The 18349-nt window shown below is 41.0% G+C and overlaps 1 protein-coding gene across 2 annotated transcripts in view; it reads left to right on the top strand.

The window, feature by feature from the left end:
• The window catches only part of ADAM12 (ADAM metallopeptidase domain 12), a gene marked incomplete at its 3' end in the record, with an annotated part of 184960 nt that overhangs the window by 32974 nt on the left and 133637 nt on the right, over positions 1-18349 (top strand). For both annotated transcript variants that reach the window (XM_082002344.1, XM_082002343.1), the window contains exon 3: positions 15001-15074. In XM_082002344.1, the coding sequence (XP_081858470.1) occupies positions 15001-15074 (74 nt within the window). The remainder of the gene's footprint in view (positions 1-15000; positions 15075-18349) is intronic.

Raw genomic sequence — 18349 nt, 5'->3', positions numbered from 1 at the left:
TGGTCTTAAATACCTAAAACTTCACAGGGAACACTTCCATTTCTTGCCTGGGATGAAAGCTTTGTTGCCCCATAGATTTTGTTCCTCTTCCAATTATTAGTTTTGCACAACTTAGGACCCTAAATAATACATAGATATCTAAAACATTAACTATAGTCCTGTCTCAACCGAGCCGAGAGAAAATGCCCTAGCATAAGTTGAGCCTTTTGTTTGTTCTTTTACATTTTATTATTAATTCAAGGATGGACACTGAAATCACTGAGGTGGATCAGGATGCCATGGAGGTTGGGATATTTATAACCTGAAGAGGTTTGGTTCAGGAAGGAAGCAGTTATAGCTCTGGAAGGACTTGTTAAATTTTGTGTTGTGCTGCAGAGTTCACAGTAATCATGGACAAAACAATTAGCTGCTCTGTGCTGTAGTTGCTCATCTATAAGCGGGGATCTCTGCCTCATAGCTGCTCGGTTGCGCAGTGCTAGAAGCTCTTACGTACATGCAAGATCATTTTAGAAAACAGTAGTAGACAGCCTGAGAAAATCCGTTCTTTAAGGGATTTTTGAGGTTCAAGAAAGAGACGTATAAGCCATTCTGCTGAGACAGGTTATGAAAAAACACAGTGTCCATGTCAGCTGTTGACTGTGTCTTGTAGTAGCACCTTCCTTATTGCCTCTTTCCAAAGTATATGCTGTAAAATATTGTAAACAACACTTGCACGGGGAGATTAATCTTTTGAAAGCTGGGTGCAGTCTCTTTGGTATATCTTTCTGGATTTTTATGGAAAACTTGTTACACAGAAATAATCAGGCTTCACCAGAGGCCCTTGGATGGTTTTCTGGGAGTATAATGCCATAAACAATGTTGGGTGGCAGCAGCAGACTCGTATCTGTGTCATCTGTTACTCTGAGAAGCATCAAAGCTTCAAAAGATTTTCAGGAAGGGAGGAGGAGAGGATTTAACTGCACTGCATCATAAATAGACCAAATCCTGAGATGACAATTTCAACTGTTTACAATAAGCATGAAGTAATTCAAAACACATTCTGGGACACTTGGGTTGTAAAGTCCTGGTAGATCACATGGGCTGTGTTGCAGAGCTGTCTTATTTTTAATTAGCAGTGAACGGCGACATGGTGATGCGTTTCAGGGGTCTTTTTTGAAGGATCATCTGAATGAAAACATGTTCAGTCCAGAGCTGGTTGTGAGTCTTTTTTTCTTTTCAATATCTTCTCTGCAGTTTTGTGTCAATAGCTGTGAAGGAAGTAGACGGGATGCGGAGTGTGGTGTGTTAGGGGCAGATAATGCTGTGGTTGGCTTATTGTTAGAAATCTTCAGGTGTTCAACAGATTTTTTCACTCAGTGCTCCTCCATAATATATCTCTCTTGTGGTTACCAACTCTTCCCAATGCTAAACTGGAAAATACGATTTTTCTGTTTTCTTTCTATCTTTTTTTTTTTTGATTGCTACAAAGGATAGTTGGTTTGTAGTTCTACGTCTAAAAGGAAGGCTCCTCGGTGTCTAAAAGTGAGAACTTTCCATCAGAAGACAATCAGTCTCTAAAGCTGTTGGAAATTTGACAGCATAGGGCACACAGTTCATCTAGTGCAACTACCTAAATATTCTGTGTACCATAGCCCATCCCTGGGGAAACTGCTGTATTTAAATTTCCATTGGGGTTTAATCCTGGGGGGTGGAAATCTCTGAAAGTGAAATAAGAAACAGAGAATTTGAGACTCTCGCTAACATTTACAACAGTGTGTTGTCAGAACTTTATTGCATTTGCTCAGGCAAAACCACATAAAATAGACTGTCTCAGATTATCTTTATTATTCTTTCTTACTTGTGCTAATTCAGTGGCTTCTGGTATTGGGGAAGGCAGGCAAAAGTAGAGTAGGACTCATACAGATAACAGAGTGACAAGAAGAGGGCGAAACATTGCAAATACGTGCTTGAATGATGTGTGAGCATAAAGGCAACTGAAAGCTGTCCAGAAAGGCAGATAAACAGTCTCCTCTCCTGATGGGATGCTCTGGTAGCCCGCGTTTTGCACAGGCAGGTCTTGGAAAGGGGTCCGGATACATGAATAACAATTGAAATAGAGTTTGCAGCATGTAACTCTACTTGCTCCTCATCTTTCAGCTGCAGGAGCAACTGCTGCCTTCTTCCATTATTTCAAAGCTACTGTCAAGTCTATTTTCCCACAGTACCTATGGGTATTTGACTCCAGCATCCACCGGCTGAACTGAAAAATATTCTTGCTCATTCTGTTTTGCTGCATTGGTCCATGAGACTGTGGTTGGGTAAGTGAAACGTTTTACCAGCCTTCTGCAGAATTTTCATTTTTCTGTTTTCTAACTCTGTGCAGTCAGTTCAGCAAAGAAACAGGAGTATTTTTTGTTCGTTTACACTGTGTGGTGGAGCAGCTGAAGGTGACTGTGGACTTTTCTTTATGCTTTTATCACATGTTGCAAATGCCTTTGAGATGTTTCTTTCTTTGTTATCTCAAAATACCGGGCTATATTGATTTTTGCTTTTTCTCTAAGGCACTGAAAATTTCAGCACTAACCCTGAAGCCAACTGAAATAATTGATTATCTGTTTTTACCTCCTCTTCAGTTATTTACCTCATGCCCTTCAGTGGAGAAAGGGTGTGCTATTTCTAGATGATTTAGTGTAAAGCAGATCTTTGCTGAGCTTTAATATCAATTTATATAACCTTGATACAGGGGTTATGTTTTAGACCCACAAGTTTATCTAATATGTCATGACAGAACTTGTTCTAGAAACATTGTTTTATAGCTTATTCGTATTGAACCTATAGGTAGTAAGAAAAGAAAGAGATTTTCTATAAATTCAGTTAGGAATTGGAAATACTGAAGCAAATTACATACAGGAGGAATCAGATGCATATTGGCCTTCTATAATCTAGTTAGATCTCTCTTAAAATTTATTTTATAATTGACACTTTTTTTTTACAGTTTTTTTGTGTATATATTAAAGGCAATGGCATTTTTATCTGTATTTTGTCTTTACCTTGGTAGGAAGAAATATGCTGGTCGTTAATACTTTAAATCTCTGGGTATCATTCAGAATACAGCATATGCTTTTGTTCTAGGCAGTGCTTGCTTAGATAAGTTTTCTGAGCTTTCCACACTATTTTGTGTCATTTATTTTCTGTGAGAATGTAAATGTATAGATAGAGTATCTCTAAGTAAAGTCTCTTTCTAATTAAGCAGAAAAATGTGAGATGCTGCCCACAGGTTTGCAATATCACTTGCTTTACTAGGAAATCTTCAGATCCTTCTTTCTCTCAGGGCATATTCCAGGATATAAAAATGATTCATGTGTCTTGGAAGTGCAGCTTTGGAAAGTTTGTCAAGTTATCTTGACTAGCCCAAGACTGGGGTGAAATCGCCCCTTCCATTAGTTAAAAAAAAATTAATATTTTATCTGTCTTTGTGTAACTAATTCGTCATCTTCAAAAGATCATCAAAGACAAATTACAGTTTGAAAGAGTGGAAATTAGATACTGACTCGTCACTTCTGGTTTGCATTGCAGTATTTGTGATGCAAAAGGGAACTTGAATCCAGAAGCACATCTGTGATTGCAATAACAAATTAGCGAAGAAGATTTAATCTGAGCCACATAATATGAAAAGATGTTTAGGGAGAATGCAGTCTGAGCTCAGAGATCTTGGCACAGACCTGGTGCAGTGGAGCAGTGTGATTGGAGGGGAGCCGGAGGGATCTGAAAGTGAAGAACAGCATGTGAATTAAGCCAAATAATTAAGTGATTTAAGCATTAATCTAGCCAACCCTCTGAGTTCATTCAGAGAAGCAAAACATATATCATTGCTTCTCTGGAGATTGTTGCGCTGTCAAGGACTCAGTTTAGCCAGGACATTCAGGCCTACCCTTTACTTGCATTAAAAAAATTCTTAAATTTCTCATTGTTTGAAGTTGATTGTATCTTTTTGCTTTTCAATAAGTTTCATTTAGTTGCAATTACCCTGGCTTCAAAATCTTGAAATCAAATGAATTAATGAAAATGGAAAATCAGAACTCTTTCCTAATTAAGAACTGAGCTTTTCAAGGAATATGAAAGGATCTAATTTAGAGAAAGATGTTTGGAGAGCATGAAATGTGGCTTGAAGGAGATACATGTGCATTTAATATAACTTACTGAGCCCAGCCAGATTTGTATTGACGGGAGACAAAAAGCATCTGAAATCCTCTTTCAGTGATAGAATAATTTATGGGGTTTCTTGAAATGTTCTGAGTTGACTTTCAGTTCAGTGAAATGGGTGGCCATCTCTGCTTACTTCTCGTTGGACACAGTCGCTACTGAATTTTGCATTCTTTCTTTCCGTGTTAGGTAGCTGAACCACGGAAATATTGAGTGGGGGCTGACTGGCTCTTCAATGGCTTTGTATCCCTTCTGTATGGATGTGGAGAAACCTCCATCCTGGGACTGTCAGAGTCACAGGAGGCTCTGAGGATGCAGGTGACACTAAAGGGACGTAAGGAGTGGGCCGGTGGCTCAGATAATGTCTATAATGGGCACAATTCAGAATGGACTTAATTTGCTATTGACCCTGAAGCAGTTCTCCTGGTCTGCCGCTTCCCCGGCGTACACCAATACGTTGTGCATACTGTCCCCATGAGTAATACATGGAGTTCATCTGCTTGTGCCTCCTCAGCATGCCAGACAACTCCCACTGTGGAGAACATTTTCAGATATAATCTGGAGGACATGTAATTTCTTATCTTTGGGAACTTAGCAGTAATTATTGTAATAATTCTTATCCCCCACAGTGCACAGCACATTTGTGGGTTCCCCACCAATATATGTGCAGTAATTACGTCCGTAGGAGGAGAGAAGAGATGTTTCTAAAGAGGGTCAGGTTTGCTGTTCAGCTCCAGCTCTTTGAAAACACGGTGGATATGTGGGTGGTAAAATGTAGAGCTATTGGAGGGGAATACTCAGAGAAGTATGGCAGGACAAAGGGAGTGAAGTGCATAAAATAACCTGGCAGTGGGTAGCTAGTCAGTCTTTGATGCAGTCCATGCTTGACCTTGAGGTTTTGAGTACATTGGAAGAATATGATGTTGTAATCAAACTTGCAGTAAAAGGAGGTCACTGTCCCCAGTGTCCTTACAAAGAGGAGGAATTTTACTTCTAAAGCTACACATAGTTTTACCCTCAAATGAGATCTACTAAATCTACATGGCATAGTGCTCAAAGAAGTTCACGTACATTTTAAATTGGCAAATATCAACAGCTGTTCATTCACATTATAATTACCCAAATTGCAAAGGACGGCCTGCAACGAGTTTTGTTCAATAACTAAGACTACCCAGACCCACTGCAATTGCTTGCTAGCTGCCAGCTCTATTCAGTTTTGTTTTGTAACACTTTACTACAGAACAGGCAAGTTTGTTTTCTTTGCACAGCCTTCCACAAAGCATTGTTTAAGCAGCACATAATGTATTCCAACAATGAGGTACTTTTTGCTCCCATCTGTTTGATAGCAAAATGAACAGTTGTGATTCGTACGTACAGTGTAAATACTGTATAATGACTATGGGTTTACTTTGAGCAAATTCCAGGTTATTTCATTCCTGTGCCAGGTTTTAGTTTGTTTTTGAGTCGGAAAGATTTCTGATGATAGGCCTGAATGTTTCAGGTGCTAAACATCCCTCTAAGAGGGATGTCCAGAGGTAGCACAAGGCTGCCATGAGGAGACCTGACAGAGCAACAGGTACCAGGAGGGTAAGCCGCCATGTGCTTCTCAGTCCTCCAAGGCCGTGTGGTATCTAGTTGCCTTTTCTGAATCTAAGACAATGTGGACACTCCTGCAGAGACTTATGGGGCTGTGGGTACTTCTCTTTTAACCTTTTGGGGCAGCACAGTATGGAAAAATGTAGGGCAGGATTTATTTTCTTAACTGGGCTTTTAACCAGACTCTTCAAGAAGTCAACAAGTCTTTTTTTAATATTAAAAAGACCTTTATGTTTGCAGGTCTCTCAAAAAGCTAATATCTGCATAGATGCAGTCAACCTCCTGCCCAACCTCTTCGGTGGGGTCGCAGCGTGTCAGAGGACAGGCAGGGCATGGTCGTTCTGGCCAGTTTAGAGAACGGATTGTGATAGCAAACAACACACCCCTCCATCAGGCTCAGATTAAAAAGCACGACTGCCCTTGACCTGCTTCCAAGCTGAGGAGATAGTCCTTCAAAGAGATGGCAGGCAGCACCTTAAGTGGGGATCTCTTTGGGATACATTGCCATACACGAGAGCTGGCTGAAAGCATGTATTTCTTTATTATTATTTTTATTAGTTGTTCTTAATACGAAATTGAGTTCACAGTTTGGTGCAGTCATTTCCATTCAGTCAAAACCATATGTTGTTGCATTTTCCTTTCTTCCTTCCTTTGTGATTCATGAATCTAACGAATCACCCGCCCCCAGATGCAGAGCAGACTCCTTGCAGGTCGTCAGGAACGCAGAGAAGCGTAATAAATACACACTGAATGTTGGTTTATGTTGGTTTGCATCCATCCTGCTGCAAAGATACAGGAAGGGATTCAATACCTCGCACTGGCTGGTTTGTGTTACAGCACGCATCCTTCTCCCAAACCACATCCTGAAACGCAGGACAGCCGAGCTCGCTCCCGATTGGGTTTTTCAAAGTGTTGGCAACACCAGTCCCCTTCTTCATAATTCACTAATGTTTGTTCTCTGAACTTGTTTTTAGTCATCTCTGAAAGATTTTTGTTTCAAAGTTTGTTCTGAAAAGGGAGTATTGATTTTGACCTATTTTTACTATTATGGTTCAGCAGATAATTGGATAGTTGCTTTGAAAAACAAGGCTGCTTAGATTTAATTAAAAAGAAAGAAAGAGCACATTTTACTTTTCTCTTTTTACTGTATAAAGTTGTGAATTTTCTGTTAATCCCTGTTTAGCTAGCCAAATGCACATAAATATGTACTAGTGCAACTTCAGTGCCATGAAAATATGGTGTAAATGTTGAGTTTAGCTTTTGCCTGACTCTGTACTGACACCAAATAAGTTCATAGCGTAACGACTCAGTCTCAGAGGATGTAGATTTCTTTAAAACATCAAAATGGTTATATTGGATTTTCTCCTGAAGTATTTGATCCATAACGTTATGACATTTTGAACATGTTTTAGCTAGGTTATTCTTTAATTTAAAAAAAAAAAAAATTAAGTCGGGAATACCTCACAAAAAGGATGTAGCTAAATTGTAAGCGTGCTTTCCCTTTCCCAGAGTAGTCATTAGCTTTGTATTTCTGCATGGAAACCAGGAAACTCTGTGCTAGAGCTGTGTAGTTTTATTGATTTTGGTCTGGCACAATTAATGTCTCAGTTTCCTCTTTCCTGAGTGTTATTTGCTTGAATTTTTAACTCTGGGTAGGGATCTTGGGACACCAACAGTGAGCAAGGAACTGTTAATTTAAAAAGCCCTTTATAGGGATTCGTAGGAGCTTCAGCAGATGTTGCCAAATAACCTGATGGCCAGAGGCTGGGACTGCCAGTGAGAGAGAGGCAGTGCACTTAAAGCATTTATTTTTTTTTAAATTTTATTTTAAAAAATCTTTTTAGCTTATGAAGAGAAGCCTGCTGAATTTGGTTCACTCCCAAGGTTGTCCCGTTGCTCTTGTTTTATGCATGTCACATGAGCTCCATGGCGGAGTTTCCTATTCCCGTAAGGAAGCCAGGAAAGGGGCAGCAGAGCTGCTGCCTTTGCCATATCCCTGCTCTTGGACCTCACGTGCGATGGTTTCTGCTCTGGCTTGTGGTGGGCAGCAGTGTAGGAAGCAGGAAAAGAAGAGAGTGGAAAAGCCTGGCTACCTCCAAGCAGCAGAATGATTTGTTATACAAGGAAGTAAGAAAAAGGGTTAAAAATTAAAAAAAAAAATGAAAAAAATAGATTAGAGATTATGCCTTCCAGATAGAAGAATCTTGCATCTGTTTGCACAGTCAGCAAGAAAGAGAAGAGTATGATCATTCTGTTTTGAAAGAATCACTTTATTTTAAAGTTGGGAACAAACTTGGAAGTTCTTTGGTTTCCTACATTATTGGACTGGCTCAGCCAATTTGTTAAGGGGCTGTGATTCTTTGCTATGCCATTAAAAAAAAAAACCCCCAAACTGCAAAACACTGGTTTTTTTGTTGCTACTCATTACATACAGCCACAGGGATACGTGCTTGTCATTTGACAGCAAGGAAAGCACAGCTGAATTCACTGCCCTTAGCAACTTGCAAAACAATATGAATTAAATGTTTATACTTTTCATGTCCATGTGAAATATCACTTGGGTTTGGAGGTGTTTGCAAGAAACGTAGCCTCTTCTGTTCACTTCTAAACTAAAGCCAAGAGAAAAGGAAGAAATACTTATTGATTTAAAAGCAACACATGCAATTTATACTGTTTGTTGCCAATTGTAATTATCTTACTTATCTTACTTACATATTTTGTATACAGCTTGCATTTGTTGGAATGATTTCCAGTTATCCTGGTAAGATTCCCTAGGTGGCATTATTTCTTACAGGTTTTCCAGCTTTTCCGCTTTTGCATATTACCGCTACTAGAGGGATAATATCAGCCTAAAGGTGTGATACCTATAAACATACCTTTTAGCTTGTGAAGGCACAAGCATGGAACATCAGTGTGTGACAAATAATGGGGGGGAAAGGTATTTTCATATAGATAGCAGAAAACGGTGTAGAATTTATCCCTGCTGGAAATAGCGTACTCTTTCTGCAGTTACACAATTTCTAATTCCTGATGTTAGCTATACAGATATAGGAAAAAGCATCTAGATTTGTGTGGAGTATAACTGTCTGATATATCTCTCAAGTCCTTCATTGCCAGAACTATGCTTAAGAGATAACATAAACTTATGATCCTCACTTTTTTGTGTTGGAATTTCTTTTTCAGGAGCATAGAGGAGAAAGTAAATAGGGTCTTCTCCTTACAGTAAATGGTGTTGCTTTTTGCACAGCTGAAGATTCTGGATTAAAAAATACCCCCAAATATCCTCTGATAGAGTACTTTGACTATCGCATCATCAGCTCTGGTTGGACCTGTGTTAATGCTCGGGGAAACCAAATAACTGAAAGGCAACAGTCTTTGTTAGCTGTCTTTGGCCAGTTGTGCGTAGGTAATTTCTGCACAAATAAGAATCCCAGAATAGTTTGGACTGGAAGGGACCTTTAAAGGCCATCTGGTCCAACCCCCCTGCAATGAGCAGGGACACCTTCAACTAGAGCAGGTTGCTCAAAGCCGCATCCAACGTGACCTGGGATGTTTCCAGGGATGGGGCATCTACCACCTTCTCTGGGCAACCTGGGCCAGGGTTTCACCACCCTCATTGTGAAAAATTTCTTCCTTATACCTAGCCTGAATCCACCCTCTTTTAATTTAAAACCATTGCTCCTTGTCCTGTCGCTACAGGCCCTGCTGAAAAGTTTGTCCCCAACTTATAAGCCCTGCTTTATTGTACAAAGCTGTACAAAGCTATGTACTTAGTTTCATTCTAAATACATGCTGAAGTTTCAGAAACTTATTCTGGTTTCTCCCCAATATGGAGATGTCTCTTTCCTATTTCTCTCACTGCTTTTGTAAACAAACACTGATTTGCTTCTGCATCCAACTGCCTTAACACTGTGTTAAGCTACCATCCATGACCACATAAATATCAGAGCCAGGCTGGCTTTGTGGTAGCTGTTCAAAATAAATGACACTATTCTCTTGCATCTCTCCGTTCTTTGCGTTCTTTCCCATTTTTTCAATGGGAAAATTGTACTGCGTTGTAGTACTATGGTCTGGTACAGCCATGACAAGTTTTGTGCAATGCTGGAGTGGCTTCCAGAATCTCTTCTCCTGTGCTTGTCACTGATGACGTTATTTCTCTTACTTCAAACTAAAGCCCAGGCAACTAATTATTAAATGTGACAGCCTATGGGTTTTTGCTGTGTTTTTATTTTTGGTCCATGTTGAATGTCAGGAGCCTGGTTGCATACAACTGATTGCAATCTATAGTTCTCCTTAAAATTGGTTTTTTCCTTACCATCTTGCCCATCTTGACTCATTTCAGCCTAGGAGTGTCCCACCAGTGACCTGTCAGGACAGTTCGTGCAATCTGTGGCCTGCCATGTGACAGGCACTTTGTGGGTGTAGGTCAACTTGACCACACACGCAGAGTCAGCCCTGGTGCAAGGTTGGCTTTAGTGAAGTTAATAGAAGCTCTGGGGTGACTGGAAACCACTTTGTTGGATTAAACAAACCTGCCTATTTCAGTCTGCCATGGTAGGATATAATTTAAAACTTTGAAACCAGAGAAGTAGAATCATCCCTTTTGGTTGTATTTCTTGTGCTGATCTCTAGTCTCAAATACTGGATTTGGACATCTGATACAGCTGAAAATGCATTTCTTTTTCCAAATGAATTAATGCTGCTATTTTGAGTTTGGTTACACTCTTTCCTTTGCCTATAGATACTTCCTTTTATTTCTCTTCTATAATTGCCAGAATGTTCTTTAAATAAAGTTGTATGGTGTCATCTAACTCATGTCTCTTAATCCAATAAAATATCTTTTATAGAGAGGAAAGACACATGCATTAGGACTGTCCACTTCTTCAGTTTTATCTCTTCAAATGTAATAAGAAATGACTTGAAGTATTCTGTCCCAATCTTAAGTCAGTATAATAGGAAAAGCTCACAGCACCGCCATGTAGCACAGTGCATGCCAACTCCACAGCCCAAAGGAAGAGGTGATCCAGCAATGATTAAGAATTTTTCCTAGATTACTGTGCAGAAAAATATGCTCAGTGACAACTACTTTGTATTCAAATTCCAGAATGGGCATGCCACCAAGGTGAACAAATCTACTCCAAATGGACAGCTACTACTATTTCAGGCATAAAAACTGATTTTTTTTTTTTTTTTTTTTTTTTTTTTTTTTTTTGAGTCTATCGTATCATTATTGTTAGAAAGTAATCCCTGAAAGTATGAGGAGTTCAAAATCTGCTAGTGAGACTCTGTCTTGGTATTCATGGTGATGTGATAAAACGTGAGCAACTAAAGGAACGAAGTCTTATTGCTATTTTTGAGCCACCATTCTTGTAATGCCTTGATGCCTTCACCAGAAGGCAGGCACTTATTTGCTCACCTCTGTATTTAGGCAGCATGCCTTGAGCACAGTTTATGTGCTGAGTAGTCAAAGACAGGAGGATGAAAACTTTTGCCATGTCCATTTTGCAGAGGCGAGTTGGAGGAAAGAGGTAGAAAGGGTAAGTGAAGCACAGAAAGAGCTGAGGTGCCACAGGTTGGCTCAACTGGAGGGTTTTGCTGTTTCTGCAATGAAACACAGGTGTCCCAGGCAAGACCCAAGTCCGTGGTAGAGCTGGGCTCCCAACTCTGTCTCCGGGTTCACAGGGGAAGCCCTTAATCCCCAAATCATCCTTTCTTTTCTCTTTCTGCATAAGAATCTGGAGATCAATGTGATTTAAAAGGGGAAAAAACCCAACAGACGTAATAGTACTTAAAAACATGTATTGGTTAAACTAGTTTTATTAGTGCACATTGATTTTAATTCCAAGAGAATTTTTCTGACTCGGAAGTAGGCTACTGTCTCACCAGCTTCCAGTTGTTCAAGAAGTGCTTAATTCATTTTTTTTCCCGCTTTATGAGCGAGAATTCTTGCTTGGCCTTACCTTATTGTTTCACAAATTTCTTTCAGGATATGGAGTAACTTCCACTAATGCCAATTCGAACCAACATCCCTCAGCAAGCAAACAAGCAAAGAGCAAATTGCTGGGGGAAATACTTTTCCTTTTCTGCCAATACAATTTAATGTAGATTTTGAAAGAAAATGCTCTAAATAAGAGGGGAAAGTCACGGATAGTACTACTTCAATCATCCTGAAGTCAGTTATCCTCTTAGGATATCAGGGAACAGTGTGTGTGCATTGATGAAATCTTCTCTTACGCCACAAAAGACATTGCCAAAAAGAAGCAGCAAATTGTAGTTTAAGAGTAGAAAGAACTAGAAAACAGAAGTCTGTAGAGAAAAGAAGGCAGAACCATACAAAATTATTTATTATGGTTTAAATAATGCTACTCTCATAAAGTTCGCTTTATTTTCGGTATCAGCATGGAACTTAGTTTTGGTAGTTCTTAAGAAAGGTTTATAACAAGTGGTTCTTTCTGAAATGTCCTGAGCAGAAGAGTATGCGCCCTCAAAATGTGCTTTTTCAATTATTCTAAATAGAAAATATAAACCAGCGATCTAATATCTGTGTTTATAGTAATTCCTATTTCATCTTGCAACTAGGTTTTGAAAACCTTGATTGTAAGGAGAGAGTATTCCGGTGCTTCATGCGATTCGAAATGAGCTTTTAAGGTCTTGTAGCAGAGCCGTACAAATACTTCAGGGGAGACTTCACCACCGCTGCAAAAAAGAAAAGTGAAAGGTCTGAGTTCATTTCACGAGTATATACATTAAAAAAGGAGGAAAAAACCAAACAAACCCAAAACACCCTTTCTGAATGAGATTTATTTTTCTTTCACATTAGAAATGTACCATTTTAAGTGCTTATGTGTTTCCAATCACCATACCACCTGAGCGGTGTGTAAGTTTTACTGTATTTGTGCTTATGTCTGCCAGTCAGAATAAGAAAAAAATATAGTTTCATCTCTTCCTGGATGGCAAACAAGAAAATGAGCCTTTTGTTTGAAAGAAAAATCTATGGTAAAGCAAGAATCTGAACCTGGGTCTCATGGAAAGCAGTATAGCATCCTAACTGGGGACATTACAGTGCTTGATAATAACAAGTTTCAGCTTTAGGAATCTTGTGAGAGATGTTTTTGTCTTGTAACAGTCTGTTTTATTCTGCAGCTGCTTTTTTAACTTTACAACTGACTGTCAAATAAGTACCACTGTGAACTCATGAATAAACACAGTTATCATTTACATATTAACAGAGGACCTTCAGCTGAAAAGAATCCATTTGTGCTACTGCAATATCTTAATTATTTACTGTGTTCTATTGTAATTAATGGTGTTTTACTCTCTCAGAACTCTATAGTACATGTATCTTACGGGGTTTGGAACCAATGCGCTAATATTGAAGTGGCAATCGGCAGTGCTTCTAAATATTCATGCCAATAAATGACTCCCATGTGTTTGCTGAATGCCTAGGATAGTCTGAAGCTTTTGTTTGCCAGTCTAGTGGGATCTAGTTTCTGAAAATTTCACATAGATGCAGAATTTCAATATTGTTGCTATTTTGCGTGGGGAGAAGGAAAACATGTTTGAGTTTGCACGAGCAGTGGGGCAGGACACTTAGAAGAAAGCGATGGTATCGCAGTCACAATCTGTGCTTAATAAAGTCTGAGAGCACTGGGGAGTTGTCAGCTATTTTTTATTATAACAAAATTACAATTTTGTTTAGTCTACGACAGCCTCCTCATAATTTCACTTTTTAATAAACATTTACAATTTTCCAAATGATTTAAAAAACGTTGAATTTCATGGGCGGGGTGCTGTGACTGTCACGCAGCCAGACCCCATCGAGGCACCGCTGTAGCGATCACAAATTCAGACTCATTTCTCCATGCATCAATTAAATACTACAACCCTAAGGCTATCCTGCTTCGATGTTACAATTGGCTGACATAAATCATCAGAAAAGCGTATTGAGTGTACAGAACAATTTGATTTTGATTTACTAATAAATTTATTTATTTATTTATTTATTTTGATTTATTGAGCTACTGTCGGAATTTCAAAACAAGGAAATACTGCCTCACAATCCAGTAAGTTTGTTTAATGAAATGTAAGTTAAGTGTAAACAGTCTTAAGATATATGTGAGTTCAGTCTTTTGGACTAAGAGTAACTAGCATATCGTAAACTGTGCTTTCTCGTGTGAAGGACAGTTTCAAGAGCCTGTGTAGGTGCTCTGCCCCTTGCCCCAAACAAGTGCTCGAGCCTCCGATCCCCCCCGGCCTCCGAGGGCGAACGGATCACCGGACCTTTCCGACACTCTTTCACAGCTTCCAAAAAAACCCAATGGATTTACCTTCGGATGCTTGAGATGAAAAAGAACTTGTTTTATAATCAGGGGAAGGGCAATCTGAAGATTGCACGCAGTCGTGGTGGTGCTGAAATGCAATCCAGATGTCCCGAGCCCTGCTCCATGCCGGAGTGCAACTGGGATTTCCGTGTGCTCTGCTGTTGATGTCTTGTTCAGAAAACTCTCTTAAATACTTGCATAAGACAAATATTTTGTCTATTGTTCTCACAGAGATACTTGGTAATACTGTTGACCATATTTCTAGTTACTCCAACACCAATCCTTTTTTTAGCTAAGCTTCATTATTTATTAGAAGTTATAAAATACATATTAAAATATTTAGCTGTTTATAGAGAAAAATAGTTCATCAGGACTGTACTTCATGTTCATGATGGTCTTAGATCACATGTGCGGTTCTACACGTGAATACGTAGCAGGTTCAGCCTTAAGGGACAAAGCTCAAACCCGATTACGTGTACTTCGCTGTAAAAAGCGGTACAGCAAGACTGAGCGTTTACAAGAGATGGTATTAGTGTTTAGTGTAGCTATGCTATTAGATGGAGAGGAAAACGAGAACATTCAGAACGGCGTCAGAGGTCTCCTGGAGCTGACGTGCTCTGCCTCACTATGCTGATCTCCCCGGGCAAGACGCGCTCTGAGGCGCAAAGCTGCAAGCGACGCGGTTCCTGAAGGGCGTCTAGAAGAGCCGGGTGGGAAATCCGGCAGGGCTGTGCCGGCTTCGGCACTCGCTCGCGCGGAGCTGCGGCTGAGGAGCTGCGACACCCTCCCACGCAGGGCCTGATTCTGCAGCGGCAGACGGGTGCCCGGCTCCCGGGCGGAGGGTGGTGCCGGCTGGTGGGCTCTGGGGTTGGACTCAGCCATCGCTCTTTTCCTTTTTCAGAATCACCCGGCACTGCTGCAGTTCGTAATACAAGCTGAAAGCAAACGTCTAGTCATCAGTCTGGAGAGAAACGAGTAAGTGGCCTCGATGCACGTTCGCTTTGTACTGGGGGTTCTCAAAGAAGGGTTATAATTTGAAATTTCGTGGTTCAATAGTAGCCTGGGGCCAAGGTTGCTCCTGGTCCCTCGTGGAACAGGCCCCTAATGAGAGAGTTTTATACCGGTTTGGATCGCGTGCATTTGCACGCTGCTTGTAGAGCAAGAATCTCTGTGGTCATCTGCATTTACGTGGGACGGCAGATAGACGTGTTGCCTCTCAGTGTTTTCCTGCTGATCGTTATTTTTATTTGATTTGGGTTTGCCCTCCTTTCCTGTGGCAAGTCCTTTTATTTACAGTAATGTGGAAAATCCTACAGTCTTTGGAACATTTTTTGGAAGACTCACCCCTCCTGACGCTGCGACCATGATTGCCGCCATGCAGCGGCGGTCGGTGTCTGCTCAGGGAAGACACGCCAGGCATTTGGGCTTAATCTCTACTGGATTTTTAAACAGGAGCTCTCTGGGTTTGTTGGCAAGGGGCTGATGGTGGGATGTTTGTACTGTTCACGAGGCCTGTGACCAAAGCTGAGCTTGAGCCCTTACTCGTGGGCTGTAAATACTGCATCTTCTTCCACGTGCTCTTGACAGCTCCCACTCATGTCTGTAAACTTTCAGAGAGGGACACCAGGAGACATGGTCCCACAGGCAGAAGCCAGAAGAGTTTTCACAAAGGGGTACAGAACCACACAGAAATAAACTCACTTCTCTGGAAGTCCATGACAAGCAGAACAAAAGTCATCGAAGTCTTAGTCTACTCTCTCAACCGTTCGACTGCTTTTCCTCTAGGAACATCTCAGGAATATATTGTGGGAATCCAGATCAGGACAGCTACATGCTGCTTGTCAAAGGAAAACTAAAGATCACTCTCAGCCCAGGGAAAACTTTTGATAAACGTTAGCAAGGATATGTGTGGTTTGTAGGTTTCCCCGCTGTGAAATAAAAGCAGCAGAGGTATTTTTTTACTGTAATAGGGAGACCATAGATGTAAGCGGTACAGCTTTATCTGCTAAGAGGAAGGAATGTGCCTGTGAAAGCAAATGTCCAAGGGAGGCCGGGTACATGCTGCCTTGGGCCGGTGATGGACAACTTCAGTGGAAAATGATGGGGCACCCCTTTAGTCCTCTGTACTAAAACAACGCAAAACGCTTTTTATTTCCAGTCTCTTGGATGAACCCTAACATTACCCAGCTGTGATAAAATCCAGCTCACTTTATTCAACATCAAGCCCCAATATTGATCTTTCTTTACGTTATTTTTAATGTTCCTTAGCTGTTAATTTCCTATCCCTGAGGGATGTGTAGATCCCCCGTGCATAGGTTGCTCTGTTTCAGTAATTGGAGGAGGATTTAATTCCTTCAGTAAACAGGGATTTAACTTTATATTCTCTTAATCTTTGTCAAAGGGTGTGCCTTCCTTCAGGAATGGGAAGTATGCAGCAATTGAGGAAACTATTTACATTCCATGTCAGCGATTAAAAGAACATAAAACTACTAATACAGGCCTTGCTGAACATACCAAACTCTCTTGTACCTGTAATAATGTCAGATTTAGAAAATTGAAAGATGCAATCTCCACCTCTGTTAAAAGTAGGACATGAAAGCACAGGAAACGAACTCCATGAGCGTCTGTCTGACTAACCACATGGGGAGATGTTGAGATCTGCTCCTTGAGAAACACAGTATTTACCAATGACTATTTTCTAGTTACCTATCTCTATGGTGGGATGTCCACCAGAAGGTTGGCATTCTAGAAGGGTTGTGTGTGGTGTTAACAACATGAGGTTCCTCATCTTAGCAGGAGCTTCTAGGGAGTATTTTAAAAGGCGGCAATTAGCCTCGCCCGTGTTTGGGATGTGAAGCAGTTCGTAGATCCCAAACCACAGAAAAAGTCGGTCATGGTTCTGCAGAGTCATTTCTCCCTTTTCTCATGTATTGCTGACTTGGATTTTCAGAAGAAATAAGGGCCTGAGTGTTGCAAGTCCGTGCAGGAGTTGCGTTGGCGGGTGTGCCCGTAGGTCCGCGTGTTACCCGTTTCTGTAAATAACGCGGTGCCTCAGTCTGCGCGACGACCCGCGCTCCCCGGGGCGAGGCCTCTCAAGGCCTCCATGCTTGTCTCTGGAAGCCGGTGGTTGCGTTTCGTCGGCGCGCTGTCGGGGCCGGGCCGGGCCAGGCGAGCGGCAGCAGAGGGGAGGCGTTCGGGGCACGAAGCACGCAGCGTCGACGCGCTGATGCTTCCAGGGGCTCCTGCAGGCGCACGGGGTGCAAAATAGCGTCCAGGAGAGAAATGGGTGAGTGCGTTTCTGCAGAGCAGAGGGTGGGGAACGAGGGCTGGCGGCAGCGGGCCAGATTGGACCTAAGGTAGGTTAGAGGCTTCTGAGGCCGCAGGTGTACATACAGACCCCGTCCCCTCCAGCCTGCTCCACCTTCCTGATGCTGGCATGAAATATGCGGCTCACATATCTTGAAAGCACCGATGCTGGCACTGGAGTAGCCCTTAAATCGGCACGCTCTAGGTAGGAGTGGAGCGCGAAAGACAAACATCTTTTCCTGAGTGGCAAGTGACAGCACATACGAAGCTCTGATTTGCGTGCTGTTACTTTACTGCAGTTTCACGTAAAGCATGTTATTCCTTGGAGAATGGTGGGGGTGGAAGTGGATGGGACCCCTAAAATGCATAATTTCTGCATTGGGTCATGCAAAAAAAAAAAATGCATATGATTTTCCATGGTTAGTAGAAACAGCTGCTTTGAGTAGTCTTGACATTAAACTCCATTTATTGAAAACCTTAGAGATTTTCCAAACCTCGAGTTGTATTTCAAAACATGGTTCAGATGCATTAGGCAACCCCAAGGGGGGACTGATGTGTTAAACCATCTGTTATCTATGGAAATATTTAATGTCAGTTTAGTGTTTTCTGATATTCAGACTCAGCAAGATATGTTCGTATGTATTGGGCAAGATGTTACAAGTTAGTTATAGAAGAGTCACTGGTACCTAACTTCACAATGTAGGTTTTAAAACCTTCTGTGTGGTTTCCAGCTGTTAAGTTTACTTTTGTATGTATTCATTAAATACTTTAGTGATTAATTTTCAGGCATTGCACATTTGTATTTGCAAAAACAAAATTATTTGCCGTGAATTCAATTTGTCAATTGTAGAAAACCTGCTAGCGAGCTTATGTTGCAAGTACATTTCTTACTATGATTTAGTTGCAAAATATGATTGCACTCTTGAGGACCTTAAGCTCTGTAG

The sequence above is a fragment of the Phaethon aethereus genome (assembly GCF_964289735.1).
Source record: "Phaethon aethereus genome assembly, chromosome: 7".
NCBI classification, from domain to species: Eukaryota; Metazoa; Chordata; class Aves; order Phaethontiformes; family Phaethontidae; genus Phaethon; species Phaethon aethereus.
Note: the sequence above shows the minus strand (reverse complement) of the source record. Positions and strands in the feature narration are given on the sequence as shown.